This window comes from Hypomesus nipponensis, chromosome 8, assembly GCF_054491055.1.
Source record: "Hypomesus nipponensis isolate SF chromosome 8, ASM5449105v1, whole genome shotgun sequence".
Classification (NCBI taxonomy): Eukaryota; Metazoa; Chordata; class Actinopteri; order Osmeriformes; family Osmeridae; genus Hypomesus; species Hypomesus nipponensis.
Genome location: NC_140368.1, coordinates 3,087,501 through 3,105,097, shown reverse-complemented (window position 1 = coordinate 3,105,097; position 17,597 = coordinate 3,087,501). Strand labels below are relative to the sequence as shown.

At 52.3% G+C, this 17,597-nt stretch overlaps 3 protein-coding genes across 4 annotated transcripts in view; 2 read left to right on the top strand and 1 right to left on the bottom strand.

Moving 5' to 3' along the window:
• Positions 1 to 91: 91 nt before the first annotated feature.
• Positions 92 to 5,684, top strand: spice1 (spindle and centriole associated protein 1). 2 transcript variants are annotated; one of them, XR_014766384.1, is made up of 18 exons: positions 92 to 225; positions 468 to 563; positions 743 to 790; positions 919 to 1,065; positions 1,317 to 1,419; positions 1,630 to 1,748; positions 2,036 to 2,133; positions 2,251 to 2,405; positions 2,589 to 2,717; positions 2,846 to 3,126; positions 3,232 to 3,363; positions 3,500 to 3,692; positions 3,784 to 3,885; positions 4,079 to 4,500; positions 4,672 to 4,867; positions 5,133 to 5,257; positions 5,338 to 5,398; positions 5,491 to 5,684. XR_014766384.1 is itself a non-coding variant. In XM_084703775.1 (18 exons), the coding sequence occupies exons 2-18, from the start codon at positions 468 to 470 to the stop codon at positions 5,542 to 5,544; spliced, it is 2,415 nt and encodes an 804-aa protein (XP_084559901.1). In that variant the 5' UTR covers positions 92 to 225; the 3' UTR covers positions 5,545 to 5,684. The 2 variants fall into 2 exon arrangements, 1 of the variants encoding a protein (XP_084559901.1); XM_084703775.1 differs by having other exon boundaries at positions 5,179 to 5,257.
• On the bottom strand, positions 4,916 to 9,405 carry LOC146274730 (uncharacterized). Its single transcript, XM_084703776.1, has 8 exons — positions 9,372 to 9,405; positions 9,054 to 9,100; positions 8,596 to 8,895; positions 8,480 to 8,500; positions 8,130 to 8,393; positions 7,804 to 7,935; positions 7,488 to 7,724; positions 4,916 to 7,398 (listed from the first exon to the last, which is right to left on the bottom strand). Exons 2-8 carry the CDS (start codon positions 9,097 to 9,099, stop codon positions 6,077 to 6,079), a joined length of 2,322 nt encoding a protein of 773 aa, XP_084559902.1. The 5' UTR covers position 9,100; positions 9,372 to 9,405; the 3' UTR covers positions 4,916 to 6,076.
• A 55-nt stretch (positions 9,406 to 9,460) lies between these two features.
• The window catches only part of cfap44 (cilia and flagella associated protein 44), a 14,512-nt gene continuing 6,375 nt past the window's right edge, over positions 9,461 to 17,597 (top strand). Inside the window, exons 1-24 of the mRNA XM_084703747.1 lie at positions 9,461 to 9,530; positions 9,692 to 9,841; positions 10,009 to 10,186; positions 10,590 to 10,752; positions 10,936 to 11,038; positions 11,153 to 11,369; positions 11,610 to 11,724; positions 11,819 to 11,983; positions 12,215 to 12,370; positions 12,493 to 12,540; positions 12,645 to 12,744; positions 12,869 to 12,963; positions 13,093 to 13,302; positions 13,438 to 13,548; positions 13,742 to 13,894; positions 14,635 to 14,859; positions 15,093 to 15,235; positions 15,474 to 15,753; positions 15,964 to 16,019; positions 16,183 to 16,345; positions 16,431 to 16,561; positions 16,776 to 16,987; positions 17,099 to 17,258; positions 17,346 to 17,523. Of these exons, the coding sequence (XP_084559873.1) occupies positions 9,488 to 9,530; positions 9,692 to 9,841; positions 10,009 to 10,186; positions 10,590 to 10,752; positions 10,936 to 11,038; positions 11,153 to 11,369; positions 11,610 to 11,724; positions 11,819 to 11,983; positions 12,215 to 12,370; positions 12,493 to 12,540; positions 12,645 to 12,744; positions 12,869 to 12,963; positions 13,093 to 13,302; positions 13,438 to 13,548; positions 13,742 to 13,894; positions 14,635 to 14,859; positions 15,093 to 15,235; positions 15,474 to 15,753; positions 15,964 to 16,019; positions 16,183 to 16,345; positions 16,431 to 16,561; positions 16,776 to 16,987; positions 17,099 to 17,258; positions 17,346 to 17,523 (3,555 nt within the window). The 5' untranslated portion in view covers positions 9,461 to 9,487. The remainder of the gene's footprint in view (positions 9,531 to 9,691; positions 9,842 to 10,008; positions 10,187 to 10,589; positions 10,753 to 10,935; positions 11,039 to 11,152; positions 11,370 to 11,609; positions 11,725 to 11,818; positions 11,984 to 12,214; positions 12,371 to 12,492; positions 12,541 to 12,644; positions 12,745 to 12,868; positions 12,964 to 13,092; positions 13,303 to 13,437; positions 13,549 to 13,741; positions 13,895 to 14,634; positions 14,860 to 15,092; positions 15,236 to 15,473; positions 15,754 to 15,963; positions 16,020 to 16,182; positions 16,346 to 16,430; positions 16,562 to 16,775; positions 16,988 to 17,098; positions 17,259 to 17,345; positions 17,524 to 17,597) is intronic.

The following is a 17,597-nucleotide window of genomic DNA, read 5'->3' as shown; positions in this document are numbered from 1 at the left end:
TACATGACATTTGATGGAAAATCTAAAACGTGTAATCTAATACTGCCACCTGTTGGTAAACTAAGTACTGTAGCGTCACTCAAGGCAGTTTATTTTACATTCACTACAATTCCCATTATGCTCTTTGGTCAACAGCGTCCTTAGTAACGAGGAAGTTACTAAATTAGACCGAAGCGCGCGTTGAATACTATTCAAGCCGGCAGATTCATCAACGCCAAAGCAACGGTAAGAAAACACTCAGCTAATGTTACCAAGCTAAAAATTGAAGTAGCAACATAACTTGATGATCCTGTCTGATAAATCACCATGTCTGACATTTTTCACATCGTCAAACGCCATTCAGAGGGCCATAGTTGTCGAGAACTTGTTACTGTACTGTCAAAGTATTAAGCACCAACACACAAGCATTTGCTTGCTAGCTAGCTAGGCAGCAGGCTAGCCAAACTTTCCGTCTTGCCATCTTCCAGATGTCGTTTGTGAGGATAGGTCGTTCGGTGCCCGGCCAGGGAAAGCGGCCGCCTGTAAGGTCCAAGAAGACAGGTGCCCCCATCAAAGAGTGGGTGGTGAGTAATGTCAATTATAATTTAATGTAAAACTGCTTTTAAAAAGTGTATTATCAACAGTGGTTTGTATTATTAGTCAAACGGCACACTCGACTAAGGTCCTGCCTGGCTAAAGTTTGCAACTACAATGTGTTGATTTTGGTGATTGGATACTGGTGACTTTCTTAAATTCCTTGCAGAGCACCGTCAACGATCTCTCTGTGCACAAGTTGACACCTGAAGAAGTGGTAAGAAATATCTGCTCCGTTGGAGTTTACTAAAATATGTAGCGTTAGTTTAGGCGTTCAGAAGTTAATGCTAATAAAATGCTAATGCTAAGTCAGATAGCGTATCCTGGGTTTCTGGTGCCCCTCAGAGCCGTCGTCACGAGATGCACCGGTCCCAGAACAGGGCGGTGGCCAAATGGGAGCTGAGGGAGCGGGCTCTGAGACGCCGCCGGAAGCACACACACCCCAACAGCCCTGGTCCCCTGGACCGAGCCAGCATCAGCATCATCAGAGAGGTGTCTGCACATGCCTGGGAATTTAGCACGGCCGATTAGGGCCCTAAGTGTATTTCACTAAGTGCAACATCCATTGACGGTTGTTAACATATTTGCATGCATGTCAGCTTCCCTGCATGTCCCGTTATTATAAATACTTCTTTACAACACATTCCTTTAACTATAAATATGACATTTTAACTGTAACCTCACCTCTTTGAGGGAAACCAAACTAAACACACCTCATGCAAGGTTGTTGTGTTGCGTTTCAGGTTTTCTCGGAGCACCTGCAGTTACAAGATGTTCTAGCACGTTCTGACAGAGCCATGGCTGTGGTCAAAGATCTGTTTGGAGACGCCCCGCGCAGGCAGACCGGTACTGTGCTTATCTCCGTTCATGTTACAGTGCAATGTTCAAGCCAATAGAGTTCACAAGCCCTTCATGGGTGTGTTGCGGTCACTACCACAAAATTAACGGCACTCACCAGCCCCCATAAAACAATGGTACGCTATTGAGTGGTTGTTCAAATATGAACTGACAAAAAAGTGAATTTCCAGTAATGCTGTTTGTTGCGTGTTGTCCCAGGCATCCCCAGTGTGACCATGGCTCCGGACTGTGGCTCGGACGCTGACCTGCCGGTCCTGCAGAGACCGGACCCTCCTACCCAGCTGTCCCTCCTCAGCCAGTCTCTCATGGACACACAGGTATGTCTTCCACTATCTCAGGAGGGGAGGGGAGTCAGGTGGCTGAGCGGGTAGGGAATCGGGCTAGTAATCAGAAGGTTGCCGGTTCGATTCCTGGCTGTGAAAAATGACGCTGTGTCCTAGGGCAAGGCACTTCACCGTATTTGCCTCGGGGGGGAATGTCCCTCTACTTACTGTAAGTCGCTCTGGATAAGAGCGTCTGCTAAATGACTTACAATTTTTAAAAAAATGTGTGTGAATGTGTGTGTGTGTCGTTAATGTCCATGCCTGGTTTTTGTGCGTGCCAGGCCTTAAATGAAGTGGAGCACTTAGAGCATGGAGACGATCATGAAGACACGGACCCCTCTTCATCCTTCAGCTTCCAGTCCAACATGGACACACACGGGTACCTCCCATCCACATCCTCTACACTACCGCATGCACTCCTTTTTAAATAAAGAATGTACATGTTTTTTTTTTCTTCCAATGGTTTTGCTAAGTTCTTGCCTTGCTTGACATTCAGTTGCAGAGGGAACCAGAGGAAGGGGAAAGCCAAGTCTCACAGAGCCAGAGGGCCGCAGCAGCAGAAGACATGTCAAGCCACTCCTGGCCAGCAGGGGGCAGTAGACAATGTTACCCAGACTCCCTGTACCTCAGGGGCTGCTGCCGGTCAAGCAGGTACAGGAAGAAATGGATGACGGGGGGGAAGGGCATCTCTATATTATATACACATAAACAACCTATTTGAATCTATTAATCAATTTTCTATGGGAAATTGAAATTAATAAGCTTCTAAGAATATAACTAGACCTGAAAAAGGTTTTTCAAGTCTAAATATTTAAACAATTTTTTTTTTTGTAGCTCTCAATGCCACCGTGGCGGTCCAGCAGTTGAGGAGCAAACAGAGCCAGATGGAGCCGTCAGAACGTGGCGAACCTTCTGTTCTGGTCACTCAGGTGTTGAACGCTGACCAGCCTCTCACCCTCTCCGGTAGGAAGTTTCACAAGGAACTCTTTTTAAGAAGCCAACCCTGTCTCCCCAAAACGTTTTTAATACAAAGTAAGAAAACAATTTACGTCTGTGATTGCTTGTGTGTGTGTGTGTGTGTGTGTGTGTAGGCAAGAAGGTTCGGTCATCCAGGGCCAACAGGGGGCGCAGTGCAGAGGGCTCGGTGCTGGACAGCTCCAACATCAGCTCCCTGAGTGGAAACCAGTCCAGCCTGGGGCTGCTTCAGGGCCTGCTGGCCCAGGTGGAGTCAGAGCTGGACGGTCTGGGCCCGGCGGAGGGTCCTGTCAGCGGAGCCCCAGGACCAAGGCCCCAGCCTGGCTCCCACAGCCTCACAGGCTTCTCCGTAGCCCTGGTGTCCTCCCTCGGACGCATGGCTAGCCTCCTCAGACAGGTGCCCCGGTCACACAGCGTCGTACAACCAAGCGACACCACCTGCATCCGGGTCTCTGTTCCTTGTCGTGGGTGGCACTAATCTCCCTCTCCTCCTGGCTGTCAGAGGGAGGAGGAGGCGCGGAGGGAGGCGAGGGAGAGGAGCAGGCTGGCGGAGACGGTGAAGGAGCAGAGGAGGCTGATCGACGCCCTCACTGCTGAGACCCTGGCCCTGAGGGAGGACAGCGCCGCCCTGCAGGTGAGACCCGGTCACTACACAAGTCTGTTTATTCTACACTCTCATTCTATGGCTACACCTTAAAGAAACCCCTAAGCTTCATCACTTGAATGATATCCAAGAGCCCTAAGTCGGTGGTGTGTGTGTGTTCTCCCAGACAGCAGTGCAGCAGCGGACACAGGAGCTGGAGCAGACAGTGGACACAGTGGTGTTGGCTCTGGGAGGCCTGGGGCTGCTGGGAGGAGGCCTGGGGCTACTGGGAGGAGGCCAGGGGCTGCTGGGAGGAGGCCAGGGGCTACTTGGAGGAAACAGGATCTATGAAGCAGCAGAGACTGACAGTGGGACGTTAGGTACAGCTCATCTCATCACACCATCTGTCCCACTACTCACACACACTTCTGTCATGTTGAGGCTGTAAAGTAGTGTTGTGTTTTTGCCCAGGCTGCGATCGCGGACCCTACGATGCTGTTAGAGAGGCCGCTGTCCACCCTGCTGTGCTGCTCTCTCCTCCTCGTCAAAGAGACAGCCGCCAGCACTCCTCAGGTATCTATCTCTCTCTCTCTCTCTCTCTCTCTCTCTCTCTCTCTCTCTCTCTCTCTCACTCTCTCTCTCTCTCCCCCCTCTTTTCTCTCTCACATTCCCTCTCTCTCTCTCTCTCTCTCAGATATTTGGGTCTGTGCAGAGGTGCCCCACAGAAAGTCCTCATGTCATTGTTCCACCTCTCATGTTTCCCCAGTGGTTCGTTCCCTGTCTCTTCATCAGCAGACCTCTCGCCCCGCTCCGACCCTCAGCCCCGCCCCCTCCCTCTGCAGCCTGCCCCGCCCCTCCACCGCCTCCCCTACGGACCACACCCTCGAGGAACCAAACACACTCTCCCAGGACGCCATGCTGGCTCAGATCGCAGAGCTGACGCGCCAGAACGCCCTGATCAAGACTCAGCTGGTCCGGTCCAGAAGCCACGGCTCGGGTCACGGCTCACCCAGAGACCGAGCCAGCAGGAGGGGGTCTGGCTCCAGCAGTGCGGGGAGAGAGACGCCTCGGAGCGTTCCGGAGAGGCAAGCCCCTGCCCCCAGCACAGGGAGGGCGACCCCCCAGATGGATGCTGAGAGAGACCAAGGACCCACCCTTAGTAGAGCGGAGCCACAACTCCCACAGCAGGTGAGGGTGCCAAGGGCCCACGACGGACATTTAGATCATCATCTGAACAGAATAAAGTATATTCAACAGCTAGCTGCAGAATGAGGCCTTGGAAAGTGTTACCTGTAAATCAATGTTAATGTCATGGAAGGAATGACGAGGTCATGTGTCTGCCTGTCTCTCCTCTCCCAGACGGTGGAGTCTGACGGGCCGTGTGTCAGCAGCATGGAACAGCGCCTCCTGGAGCTGAACCAGCAGAGCGCCGCAGCCAGGAGCAGACTGCTGGAGCTCATAGAGCAGCAGCAGCAGAGCAGCTCAGCCAGAGGCTCCTCCTCTGTCTCCCCCTCTGTCTCCCCAATACCTCCACACTCCCTCAGCACCGCCACAGGTACGCTGTCTGTGTTGAGCACTTGGATGTTAAAGATTAGGGGTGGGGGTGGGGGGGAATCGATTCACATATGAATTGCGATTCAGTCTTCTAGCGATTCACATCAAGTCACACATTTCAAAAATGTTTTTTAATGGAAAAAATCGAAACAATCGTGATTTGATTTTTAATAGAATTGTGAACCCAAAAATCGATTCGAATCGTGAGGTACCAAAAGATTCCCACCCCTATTAAAGATCCATCTTTGTTGATGACGTCAGATCAGATTTTCAGGGAAGACCTAGCGATGTGGTTCTCCCATTCCTTTCCAGCCAGTGGAAGGACCCCGGAATCGTCCGTGTCGCTGCCTGAGCAGGACCCCTCCCCTGACTGCAGTGGAGACAGGAGGAGGTGAGTCATGGAGGGTTGGAGGTGATGAAGTTGAATGTGGGTCTATGACTGTTTGATATGATTTTTGGTTCTCGTTGCAGACCAGGCAGTGCAGTCTCTCCACAGAGTGTTGGAACAGAGTCTCGAGGAGCTATGCCTCGGGTAAAGACACATTCTCTCACACACATGAACCACCCGTTACATCATTCTAACAGCTTCTGTCCTTTTAACCAGTCTCTCTCTGCTCCACACAGGGAGGTGGGCTGAGAGGAGAGGGCTGGTTTGCCTTGTCCACTCATGTAAGATGACAGGAAAAGCACAGGCCCTTTCCCTGCTACCTGAGGCACTAACACAGTGATTGACGGATGTTAAAATGTGTTTTTAATGGTGTGATTTCTTTTAACCTATGCAAAATCATTATGTATTTAAATTAAACGTTTTAACAGTGTGCACAGACGGCTGCATTTTATTCCAAACATTACATTTACATTTTAGTCATTTAGCAGATGCCCTTATCCAGAGCGACTTACAGTGAGTACAGGGACATTCCCCCCCCCCCGAGGCAAGTAGGGTGAACGGCCTTGCCCAAGGACATACCATCATTTGCTGGGAATCAAACCAGCAACCTTCTGATTACTAGCCCAATTCCCTAATCGCTCAGCCATCTGACCTCGCCATTATTACACCACAATGCATATTGAACACATGAAGTAAACTAAACCTCAATCAAAAAGTTAAATTGTCTCACGACAATAACAGTTTTTAGAGTGATTTTAGACATTTACTATACAAAGCAGCTGAAGCAGTCTGTAAACACAAGCCACTATGTATCGACCAAACTCAAAGAACCTCACAGTTCCTCTCTGCCACGGCAGTCAGCCTTCCGCTCTTGCAGATGACCTTGACCTCACACTCTGACCCTGAGGAGGTGACCTTGAAGTAGCAGCCCTCCTCATGGGCCTGAGCACAGTGTCTCTGCAAGACCTCCTCCAGCTTTGTCTCCTGTCCCTCCCTGGCCTCCAGCATCCACACCGTGTTCCCCTCCTCAGCCAACACTGTCCCCCCCAGCGCCTGGCCCTCCTCCACCCCCTCCTCCCCCTCCTCCCCCGGCCCTGACACACACACACATCTTGGCTCGTGCACCTCAAAGTACTTCCCCTCATCGTAACCACAACAAAATACTCTGACCAGGAAGGAAGCTGGCTCAGAGGTGACGAATCGGAGGACTTCCTCCATCCCGTTGTCGATGGCGACAGGGCCCCTGACTCGGCCAACCCAGCTTAGTACCGCCCCTCCAAGTATCTGGACTGTCTCTGGGACGAGCTGAAAGGAGTGCTGCTCACAAGGTTTCAGGTACTGGCCCAGAGCCATCAGCGTGTCCCTGTGCAAATCCAGCAACAGTGGCAAGCCCAGAAGAATGGGGTCAAACTCCAGCACAGCCAGGATCCTGTGTCTCACCCCTGCGTCAAAGGCCTGCGGCCTGAACGCTGGCAGGGACAAGATGGAGTGGATGTGTTGGGTGATGGTATGAGTGGGGGCCTGACAGAGATCGGTAGCACCCCCCTGTGGTCGTACTCTGTCCAGCAGGCAAGCAATGCTGAGGCAGACCTCCCTGTATTGGCTGGGGAGAGAGGCAGTTTTGAGTGGAGACCCAGGGCACAGGGCTCTGCGGATGATGCGGGAAGGTAAACCCGGGAAAGAGGTGACTCTGTGAAGCCTGTGTGGATGGCAGGAGTACACAGCGCCATCTGCTGGTGGGGAGAGCCTCAAACTGTCCTGGAGAGGGTAGAGGTCACGCAGAACCTGAGCCAGGACTCGGATGCTTTGCAGCAAGCTCTCAGTCCCCCCTTCAGTCAAACACTCCTCTAACTCCTGGAGCAGCTCGGCCTGCACCCGCTCGCTCCCCTGCAGCAGGCGCACCGCGGCCCTCACGTCCCCTCCCAGCTCTGCTCCAGGCCCACAGTCCTCCAGGGCCTCCGCCGCGATCTCCCAGAGGAGATAGCTAAAGATTAGCAACGCTCTGTCTTTCGGGTCCTCGTCTTGCTGGTGGTCCCCGTCCTGGAGGGTGTGACCGGTACATAGATTGGTCTCGGTGTAGAACAAGGCCTCGGCTTCCAGCAGCAGCTTCAGTAAAAGGCCTCCTCTTCCAGACAGCAGAACCCCTACGACACAAGATCGAATGAGTGCAGAAAGAACGACGGAGAAATGACTCTCATGGTTGGTCTGGAAAAACCCTCACAGCAGAACCTACTGTCTGTCGAGCACTCCCTAACCCTGGCCAGGAGACGGCCGGCGTCCTGGGTCTTTTGGAGGAACAGGGTGGTGAGAGCCCTGAGCTGAGAGACATCCCCCACGCCGGCCTCCTCCAGGAGGCTCTCCCTGACCGTGCGTCTGGGCAGACCCACAGCCACGCCCAGCTCACACACGTTGAGGCTGGGGCCTGCACCTGGACACACACCCAGCAGGGCCAACACCTGTTGGAGCACACCTGAGAGGACACGCAACTTTTATAACTGTTCTTTATGTCTACGTAGGATTAAACTGAGACAACCAGGTGTACGGAATACCTGAGTGTGGGTTGTCTCCGGAGACGAACGTATCCTCTGCATCCGTTTCTCCAGTGTCCTGCACGGCCTCAACGGTGCTGGAAGCTGTGCTGACCTGGGAAAGAGCGGGAACATCCTCTGCCAGACCACCGGCTTGAACACAAAGACACCCTCACTCACCTCTCCAGGACTGAGTCCATGTCAAATTCAATTCTGTACCTCTGCAGTTTCCAAACATTCTTGACCAAATAGACATCTACATGAGTGCAACAATGATAGAGGCCAAGTAACAAGCCAGTTGGTGCAGTGAAGTCCTACTCTGCCCTTCAGCACCACTGGGTCATTACCTCCAGGGTCGTCCCTGATGTCTGAAGCCAGCTGAGGGTCCTCGCTGTTCAGGGCTTGGTAGAAGCTGCAGCAGGCCTTCTCTCCCTTGGACAGACAGATGGACAGGAGCTGATTGGTCTGCTGGTACATAGTTGGAGCTGCCTGGACCTGATCCAACTCAAACTGGGTTAGGATCCCAGTGGAGAACAGGGCCAGGGAGACGGGCAGGATGGAATACCCCACACGGGAACACAGAACGCTCAGCTGGGCCTTCAGTTGGCGCTCTGTTTGTTTCGACGAGAAAGAGATGAGTTCATCAGTTCAGCTCATTTTGTTGTTTTAACTAGAGAATATAAATACAAACACATACCTGTAGGTCCACGCTGTAAGTCTGAGAAAGAGATAGAGAGACAAGGACAGACTTATTAAGATGGTTCTGAACACTTCTTAAGGGATGGAATGAATTCTTTTGTTTTTTCATCCCACCTGTATCGGAGCTCAGCCAGGTTTTGAGGCGGGGGTAGTGCTGTTGGCAGCTCTTCAGACATTCCAGGAAGCCTCTGGCCCCAGACTCATCCAGCTCTGCATGGACCACCTCCAGCAGCCTGCGCGCTCGCCCCTGCGGAGTCTTCTCTGCACGCACGTCAAAGTAGTTCTCCTGAGATAGCAGGCCGCTAGCCAGGGATCGGTCTAGCAGAGGGGCCAGGTTGTACAAACTTTCTACCAGTATGTCCCTGGACTGCAGCAGATGGGACTTCACTGGCTGAGTTTCCCCTTGACAAGAGCCTGTGACATTAGGCTATTGGTTATGTCATTATCACAGATCTTTGATCTATCAAAGTGTTTCCCACAGATTAGAACTGGAACCCAAACCCAAGAAATACACTATAGTTGGAGCAGATTAAGTAAATCATATTTGAAAATGAGCCAATGGAATCACCTACTTGTGTCTGTTCCTGGCAATTCCATTCTGTCAGCACTGTGAACCATTCTGCAGAAAAAAAACCGATTTGAAAAATCATTAAAACCGTTATCTGTATATGATAATTTTCCAAAGCGTAATGAATTATGTCAAGAAGTAGTCAGCCAACAACACCACAGGGACAATTACTTCCCTGTTTAGAGAAACACTTATAGCCAAGGCTATAGAGAATACCGATGAAAACCCCAAAACGTATATTATTAGCTAGATGTAAGTAACATAAAAATAAATATACACTTGATACTTTAACACTCAAAGTGTATTAAATCTCTCTTCTTACCCAGCGGACTTCCGACAATGTCCGAGTTTACAATGGCGAGTGATAACTACATTAACCAGTGTGCCTTGCGACAAAAATGACTTCCTTGTGTTGCCTAGCAACGATTCCTAACGAAAATGGACTCGTCTGAGAATCAGACAGACAGCCCTGGTGCTGAAGGTAATTTGCAATATAGCTTTCTAATTTTGAAGTATAAAACTTAGTCTTTTTTGTTGATCAATTTAAATTATTGTCTGTAGGTAGAAAAATATTAATATATAATTTAGATTACTATGTCTTAGTGACGCTCTTCTTTAAAGTGTTTGACCCTTCCTTTCAAGATGACCCGGCCAAAGAAAAACAAGCCAATGTTAGTGAAGCAGAAATCTCCGATGCTGACCCTCTTTCAGAAAACACAACTACCCCAACACCAGAAAGCTTTCAGGACTCACAGACTCATGAAGATAAATCCACCCAGGGAAAGGTTGACGGTACCCAACTCCATGTTTTCATTACTTAATGTCTGTCAACAATCCAGTTGTTAATTAGGCTAGTCTAACAAAAGCCACATCCAGTAATCTTCAACGCAATGTATGGTAGTCATAGGGCCCTTATTCACATAGCCTACACCTCATCTGGTAATTATGTCTGTCTGCAGCACCCGCAGAAACGGAGGAAGTGCAGCAGGGAGAGAATGGCCTGGTTGAGGAGGACGGGAAAGAGAGTTCCAGTGTGAAGAACCTACCAGAAGACATGTTCTATAACTATGAAGAGCTTTACTCCAGACCATTCATAACGGCCGACTCTGAGATTCCAGAGAACCTGCTTCATCTGTCGTATCCTCTCCAAGAGCATGTCCCTTCACTTGACACCACTTTACCATTTAGCCAGAGATTGCAAAAGTAGCCTACACACATCCTTCACTCAAGTACAGATACTCATGTTTAAAAAGCTCTGACATATAGCGTTACTCAGTAAAAAGTAGCCATTACTACTATCTGTTGGACCTCACATGAAAAATAAAATTAGAAATCAAGTTTTAGAAAAAAAACGTGAAACCTTTTTCTATCATATAAAGTTACGTTTTTTCAACCTGCTAAGGACGCAAGCACTTATATCCATAAAAAAATTGTCCAAGTCTAGAATGTCCGGTGAAGGTAGAAAGGTGACTTCAGCACTCCAGGGTTTACTTGTATACTTCGCCGTCCCATGCATTTACTTCCTTTAGCGGTGATTCAGTCACTCCTTTGGCTATGACTGTGAGCGCAGGGCCAATCTGCAGCTGTTGGACGAGCGCACGCTAGCCTTCGTGGCGGGAAACCTCCTTATATTCCTGGACGTGCGCACTAAGGAGCAGCGCTACCTGCGCTCCTGCAGTGGAGGAGGCATTGGCACCATTATGGTAACGTCTTCCACACGCGCACCCAGTCATACACTTCCAGCGTAGTTTCATGGTTGCCGATATTATAATGACATCTAAATGTATAAACATAAAAATTAAACAAAACCCTCTCAAGCCTAATTCAACCAATAAGCACTTTTCGATTTTCAACAATTCTTGGTCTGGCTGTGTCTCTCCCTGTAGGCCCATCCGAGTAAGAGGTATCTCACTGTAGCAGAGAAGGGATACCAACCCAACATCATCATCTACGAGTATCCCTCACTACGACCCTACCGCATACTCAGAGGTAACTACCAAACCTTGTCACTGCATTGAATCGACACGCGCTGTAAGGGCTGAGGAATTGTTTGGTTGATTGTGTGCGTGTCGGTTCTGTTTGAGCCTGTGTTCTTCTGCACAGGCGGGACAGGGCAGGCCTACAGCTTTGTGGACTTTAATCGTGACGGGACCCTGCTGGCCAGCGTGGGCAGCAATCCAGATTATATGCTGACTCTCTGGGACTGGAGGGAGGAGCAGGTGATGCTGCGCTGCAAAGCCTTCTCCCAGGACGTCTACCGGGTCACCTTCTCCCCTGACAACCCTGGACAGCTGACCACCTCTGGATCTGGACACATTAAGTCAGTGTCTGTCCGCCGGTCCAAGCTTTCTCACAGCCTCACTTGAGTTTTTGTGATCTATTCATGTATCGTCACGCTTTCTTGTCTTAAGTAGTGCATCAGATATAACTTAGTTATTTGTTCTGCGCTGACTACTGAAACACAATATGTAATGACTTCATGTAATTAGCAATATTGATATGATAGTATTGATATATAAGATTTTTTTAGTTAATTATCATTGATGATCTCCCCTGACAGGTTCTGGAAAATGGCCAGTACTTTTACTGGTCTCAAGTTACAGGGCTTCCTGGGAAGGTTTGGCAAGACTGCTCTGACTGATATCGAGGGCTACGTGGAGCTACCTGATGGCAAGGTCTGTCCAGCCACCATCTTCAGACCAAACTGATGGTGTGCAGTCTTCCTGCCGTTGTGTAGCGCTCTCTGTCCTCGTCCTGTTTATGTTTCAGGTGGTGTCAGGGTCCGACTGGGGGAACATGCTGCTGTGGGACGGGGGGCTGATCAAGGTGGAGATGTGCCGTAAAGGGGGCCGGACCTGCCATGCAGGGACCATCCAGCAGTTCTCTCTGGACGAGGGAGAGCTCATAACCATCGGCACAGACGGGGCGGTCAGGGTAAGGCCCGGGTCATAGAGGTCATAGAGGTCATAGAGGTCATAGAGGTCATAGGGGTCATAGAGGTCATAGAGGTCATAGGGGTCATAGAGGTCATAGAGGTCATAGAGGTCAACACGGTAGGAGAGGAGGGTTCACAATGCGTTGTCCATATGACATGGGGTACAGTACTCTCAGAACTGTTCTCTCTCTCTGATGTGTCTGTTCGTCCCGCCCTGATGATGTCACCAGGGCTGGGACTTTGAGAGCATTGACACGGCAGACTGCAGTGACGACAGCGGGCTGTTTGAAATTGAGCCCATGAATGAGATGGTGATCGGACGCAATGTTTGCCTGTCCTCCATGGTCAAGAGCTCCCTGCCGGATTCCTTCATCTGGTTCGCACAGGTCAGAGGGCAAAGATGACACACGGTGACACTGAGCTCTGAGGTCAAGGTCGTTAGAATAGCATCGCAGTGCTGGTGCTCACTGTTTCCTGTTTGCCCGTGTGTGTGTGTGTTTGTCGTCAGGATTCCAATGGAGGCATCTGGAAATTGGATCTCTCCTTTTCCAACATTGTGAGTTCCCTGCTCTTTGGTCGGCCCCAATACCGCAGTCCAGTGTGTGTGTGTGTGTGTGTGTGTGTGTGTGTAACTGCGTGTGTTCCGTGGTGCTCGTTTAGACCCAGGAGCCCGAGTGCCTGTTCTCCTTCCACGCGGGAGTGATCCAGGGCATGGACGTGTCCTCCACCAGCCATCTAATGGCCACCACTACTTTAGATCGTGAGTCAGCAAGCACACACTTTGCCCTGTCGGGAATTTGATTACAAATACTGCTCACACCCGTAAACACACTCTTTCGCTGCCTATCTCTCTTCCTCTTTCTCATTCTGTCTTTCTCCGTTAGGCTCGGTCAGGATTTTTGACTTCCTGGCAAAGAAAGAGCTGACAACCAGTCGATACAAGCAGGGAGGAACAACTCTGACCTGGGCTCCAAGATTGGTGTGTTTACCAATGATGTCACCGTGTGTGTGTGATTCAGAGTACATCCAAGTTTGGCTCGTATGACAGGATGTTGTTCCAGCAGTTGTGGATGAAGGTCTGATTCACCTGTGTCTCCCTTGCCTGCAGGTGAATCCTAGCGGGGGGTTGGTGGTGGTGGGCTTTGAAGACGGGGTGGTCCGCCTTCTAGAGCTCTATAACCCTCAGGGTCTGCACGTGGTGGCGGGGCGCAGTAACTATGGAGATGCAGAGCTCCGCCTCAAACAGGCCTTCAAGCCCCACAATGCACCTGTGACCGCCATTGCATACGAGCGAAATGGAGAGATTTTAGCCACGGGGGTAAGGACTGCTGGATCTGATCCAGAAGAGGGTTTGCTTCATGACAGCTGTTGGTGAAAATTTCCCCTTCCTTCCTTCCTTCCTTTTTTTTATTTTTATGTATTTTAATTTTTTTCCTTCTTCTTTGGTTTCTAGAGTGTTGACTGCACAGTGTTCTTCTTCAGTGTGGGAGATAAGTACCTCCCTGTTGGCTTTGTCACTGTTCCGGGGCCTGTCCAGGGGCTGGAGTGGTCACCTCAGTCCCACGTAAGTCTGGACTCACGGTGGATCTCCCTCCTGGGACAAACACCTCACATTGATATCAAGGCATGTTTGCCTCTTGGTCATTCTCAGTGTTCATAGACACTATTCGAGCAAGTGTCATGGCTAGTGCCATACGGCTATACCTAAGTTATTCCCCTATGTTTTTGTGTGTATGTGTGTGTGTGTGTGTGCTTAGGATGCAAACACACTGCTGATCCTGTGTGTCAGCGGTCATGTGATGGAGGTCCAGGCCCCGGACCTGCAGGCCCAGAAGTCAGGCACCACCTATCAGATCTCTGGCCTCCCTACTCGCTGCTTCCACTTCCACAGCATCAAGTCACGCATCCAGGTCTGCTATGAGCCCAGTCTGGCCTGGTCTGGCTCTCTACTAGCTGGTCTGGCTCTCTACTAGCTGGTCTGGCTCTCTGCTAGCTGGTCTGGCTCTCTACTAGCTGGTCTGGCTCTCTACTAGCTGGTCTGGCTCTCTACTAGCTGGTCTGGCTCTCTACTAGCTGGTCTGGCTCTCTACTAGCTGGTCTGGCTCTCTACTAGCTGGTCTGGCTCTCTACTAGCTGGTCTGGCTCTCTACTAGCTGGTCTGGCTCTCTGCTAGCTGGTCTGGCTCTCTACTAGCTGGTCTGGCTCTCTACTAGCTGGTCTGGCTCTCTACTAGCTGGTCTGGCTCTCTACTAGCTGTTCTGGCTCTCTGCTAGCTGGTCTGGCTCTCTACTAGCTGGTCTGGCTCTCTACTAGCTGGTCTGGCTCTCTACTAGCTGGTCTGGCTCTCTACTAGCTGGTCTGGCTCTCTACTAGCTGGTCTGGCTCTCTATTAGCTGTTCTGGCTCTCTACTAGCTGGTTTGGCTCTCTACTAGCTGGTCTGGCTCTCTGCTAGCTGGTCTGGCTCTCTACTAGCTGGTCTGGCTCTCTATTAGCTGTTCTGGCTCTCTGCTAGCTGGTCTGGCTCTCTACTAGCTGTTCTGGCTCTCTGCTAGCTGGTCTGGCTCTCTGCTAGCTGGTCTGGCTCTCTACTAGCTGGTCTGGCTCTCTGGCTGGCTGGCTGATGACTGAGTGCTCATGTCTTTGTTCCAGAGAGAGCAGGAGATTGCACGCAGGCAGGCTGTGAAGGAGAAGAAGGAGAAGGAGAGAGAGGCGCGTCTGAAGAGAGCACAGGAGCAGGAACGAGATCCCACAGAGGAGGAACTGCAGGAGGAAGAGGAGGAGGAGGAAGAGTTACCGCCCCTCTACATCCCAGACCCTCCCAGCCCTCTTCACTGTGGCTTTTACTCTGAGCCTGGGGCCTTCTGGCTGTCCATGGTACACACATACACTAACCACACACACACTAACCACGCACACACACTAACCACTCAAACCCACACTAACCACACACACTAACCACACACACACTAACCACGCACACACACTAACCACTCAAACACAAACTAACCACGCACACTAACCACCCACACACTAACCACTCACACACACACTAACCACACAAACACTAACCACACACACACTAACCACCCTCTGGTCCTGTGTTGCAGGGGGGCTATGACTCAGGGTACCTGTACCACTGCAGGTTCTCTGACCAGCAGGACGAGGATCCGGCTGAGCGGCAGGATGCTCCCTCCTCTTTCCTGCCCGTCGACGACACTGACCAGGACCCCATACGCACCATCACCTTCAGGTAGTTAGCTGTCCTCCCAGCTGCCTGTCCACACACTGACCAGGACCCCATACGCACCATCACCTTCAGGTAGCTAGCTGTCCTCCCAGCTGCCTGTCCACAACACTGACCAGGACCCCATACGCACCATCACCTTCAGGTAGCTAGCTGTCCTCCCAGCTGCCTGTCTCAAACGGTGCTCACGCTCCCAGTCTCTCGGGGAGTGTTCCCCCTGACCCTCTCCTGCGATCTCTCCCAGCTCCAGCAGACGCCTGCTGCTGTGCGGCATGCACTCAGGCAAGGTCCGAGCCTACCCTCTCCAGCCCTCCGACGCACACCTGACCTCCATGCACGCCTTCTGGGCCCTCGGCGTCCACGACAACCAGTACGGACACATACGCCAGCTGCGCTGTAGCTACGACGACCAGTTTGTGCTGACGACCGGGGAGGACGGCAACATCTTCTCCTTCAGCCTGCTGCCCCAGGAGGAGCTGCTGACAGCCCTGCAGCGCAGCAGGGCCAGAGTGCCCTCCCCCCGGGTCAGTAGGGAGGGAGGGAGGGAGGGAGGGAGGGAGTGAGGGAGGGAGGGAGGGAGGGAGGGAGGGAGGGAGGGAGGGAGGGAGGGAGGGAGGGAGGGAGGGAGGGAGGGAGGGAGGGAGGGAGGGAGGGAGGGAGGGAGGGAGGGAGGGAGGGAGGTGAGACTTGGAGTCGTCCTGACTCCTCAGTAACTCCTGTTACTGGTGCGACAGGTGGGCATTGAGATGGAGGGCGTGGCCCAGGACATAGAGGACCCAGCAGCATACAGGTGAGGAGACACCCTGGCTGTGGTGTCAGGCCTCTCTCTCTCATTCTCTCTCTCTGTGTCTCTGTCTCTCTGTCTCTCTCTCTCTCTCCTCATCTCTCTCTCTCTGTCTCTCTCTTTCACACACACACACACTCTTTGTGTCCGTCTCTCTCTCTGCCCGCAGCATCGAGACGGCCAAGCAGAAGCTGGAGATGGAGCGCATGCGGCGGGAGGCGGAGCTTAGGAAGGCGGAGCGTCGTAAGAAGCTGACGGAGCTCCAGAACCAGTTCAGACTGGTGCTGCTGGAGAACCAGACCCTGCCTCCACACGTCCAGCTGCACCGCACGGTACACACACACACACACAGGCACACTAACAAAGGCACACACACACACACATGCACACTACTATGTGTGTGTGCTGTGTGTTCAGGAGCTGGAGTTGGACCGGCGCTTCAGAGAGGAGACTGAGAGGCTGACGGCTCAGAGGGTGAGGGAGGTGAGGAGGGAGCTGGCCTGGGAGGCAGAGCGCCACCGCCTCAGCCTGAACAAGCTGCAGGAGAGGTACACACACACACACACAGCATCTGCACACACATACACACACACAGCATCTGCACACACACACACACACAGCATCTGCACACACATACACACACACAGCATCTGCACACACACACAACACACAGCATCTGCACACACATACACACACAGCATCTGCACACCCACACACATGTTTATCCTGTGCCTCCCTCTCCCCTGGCTATCCTCTGTCCAGGTTCTGGGACTCTCTAGAGTCAGAGACCGTTACCGTGGTAGCGTTCCAGAGTGCCCACAGGATCTCCACCTATCGGCTGCTGGCGCTGTCAGAGCGCTTCCACCAGCTGAAGGAGCGCAGCCGGGCAGGGGGGGCGGGCGGGGTGGGGGGGGCGGCGGCCCAGGAGCGCAAGAGGAAGGCTGAGGTGGGCAAAGACAGCTCCAACACCACAGGTAGGAGAAAGGTGGATGTGTGTTTGTGTGTGTTTGATTGTGTGTTTGTGCCTTTTGTCTTTGTGATCTCTAAAGTGTGTGTGTGTGTGTGTGTGTGTGGTGTCTCTCCAGGGGAGCAGGAGGCTGGGGAGGCGGGGCTGCCTCCGCGGGGGGTCCACCCCGGGGGCTCCAAGCTGGCAGGGCGCCAGGCGGAGAAGCTCCGCAAGGCTGCCGAGAAGGCGGAGCGCGCCCGCGCCAACATCCAGAACAGGAGGAGGGAGTGGGCCCAACTGTGAGGGCACGCCCACCCTTCAGACGCTCTGCCGACACGCGCTCTCTCTCTCCCTGTTCCCCGCTGACCCCGTGCCCCCCTCCCCAGGTACGACGCCAAACCCAAGGAGGACTGCGAGGACCCGGAGGACGTGCGGGCCGTCAGGTGGGCCATGGAGAACATGGGCGACTTCAAGCTGAAGACGGCCAAAGACTTCACCGTCCCAGAGCACCTGAGGATGAATGCAGAGAAGAAGAGAGCTCAGCTGGTCGTTCTGGAGGAGGAGGTCAGCCCCTCCCTCTCGCCCCTCAGCCCCTCCCTCTCGCCCCTCAGCCCCTCCCTCTCGCCCCTCAGCCCCTC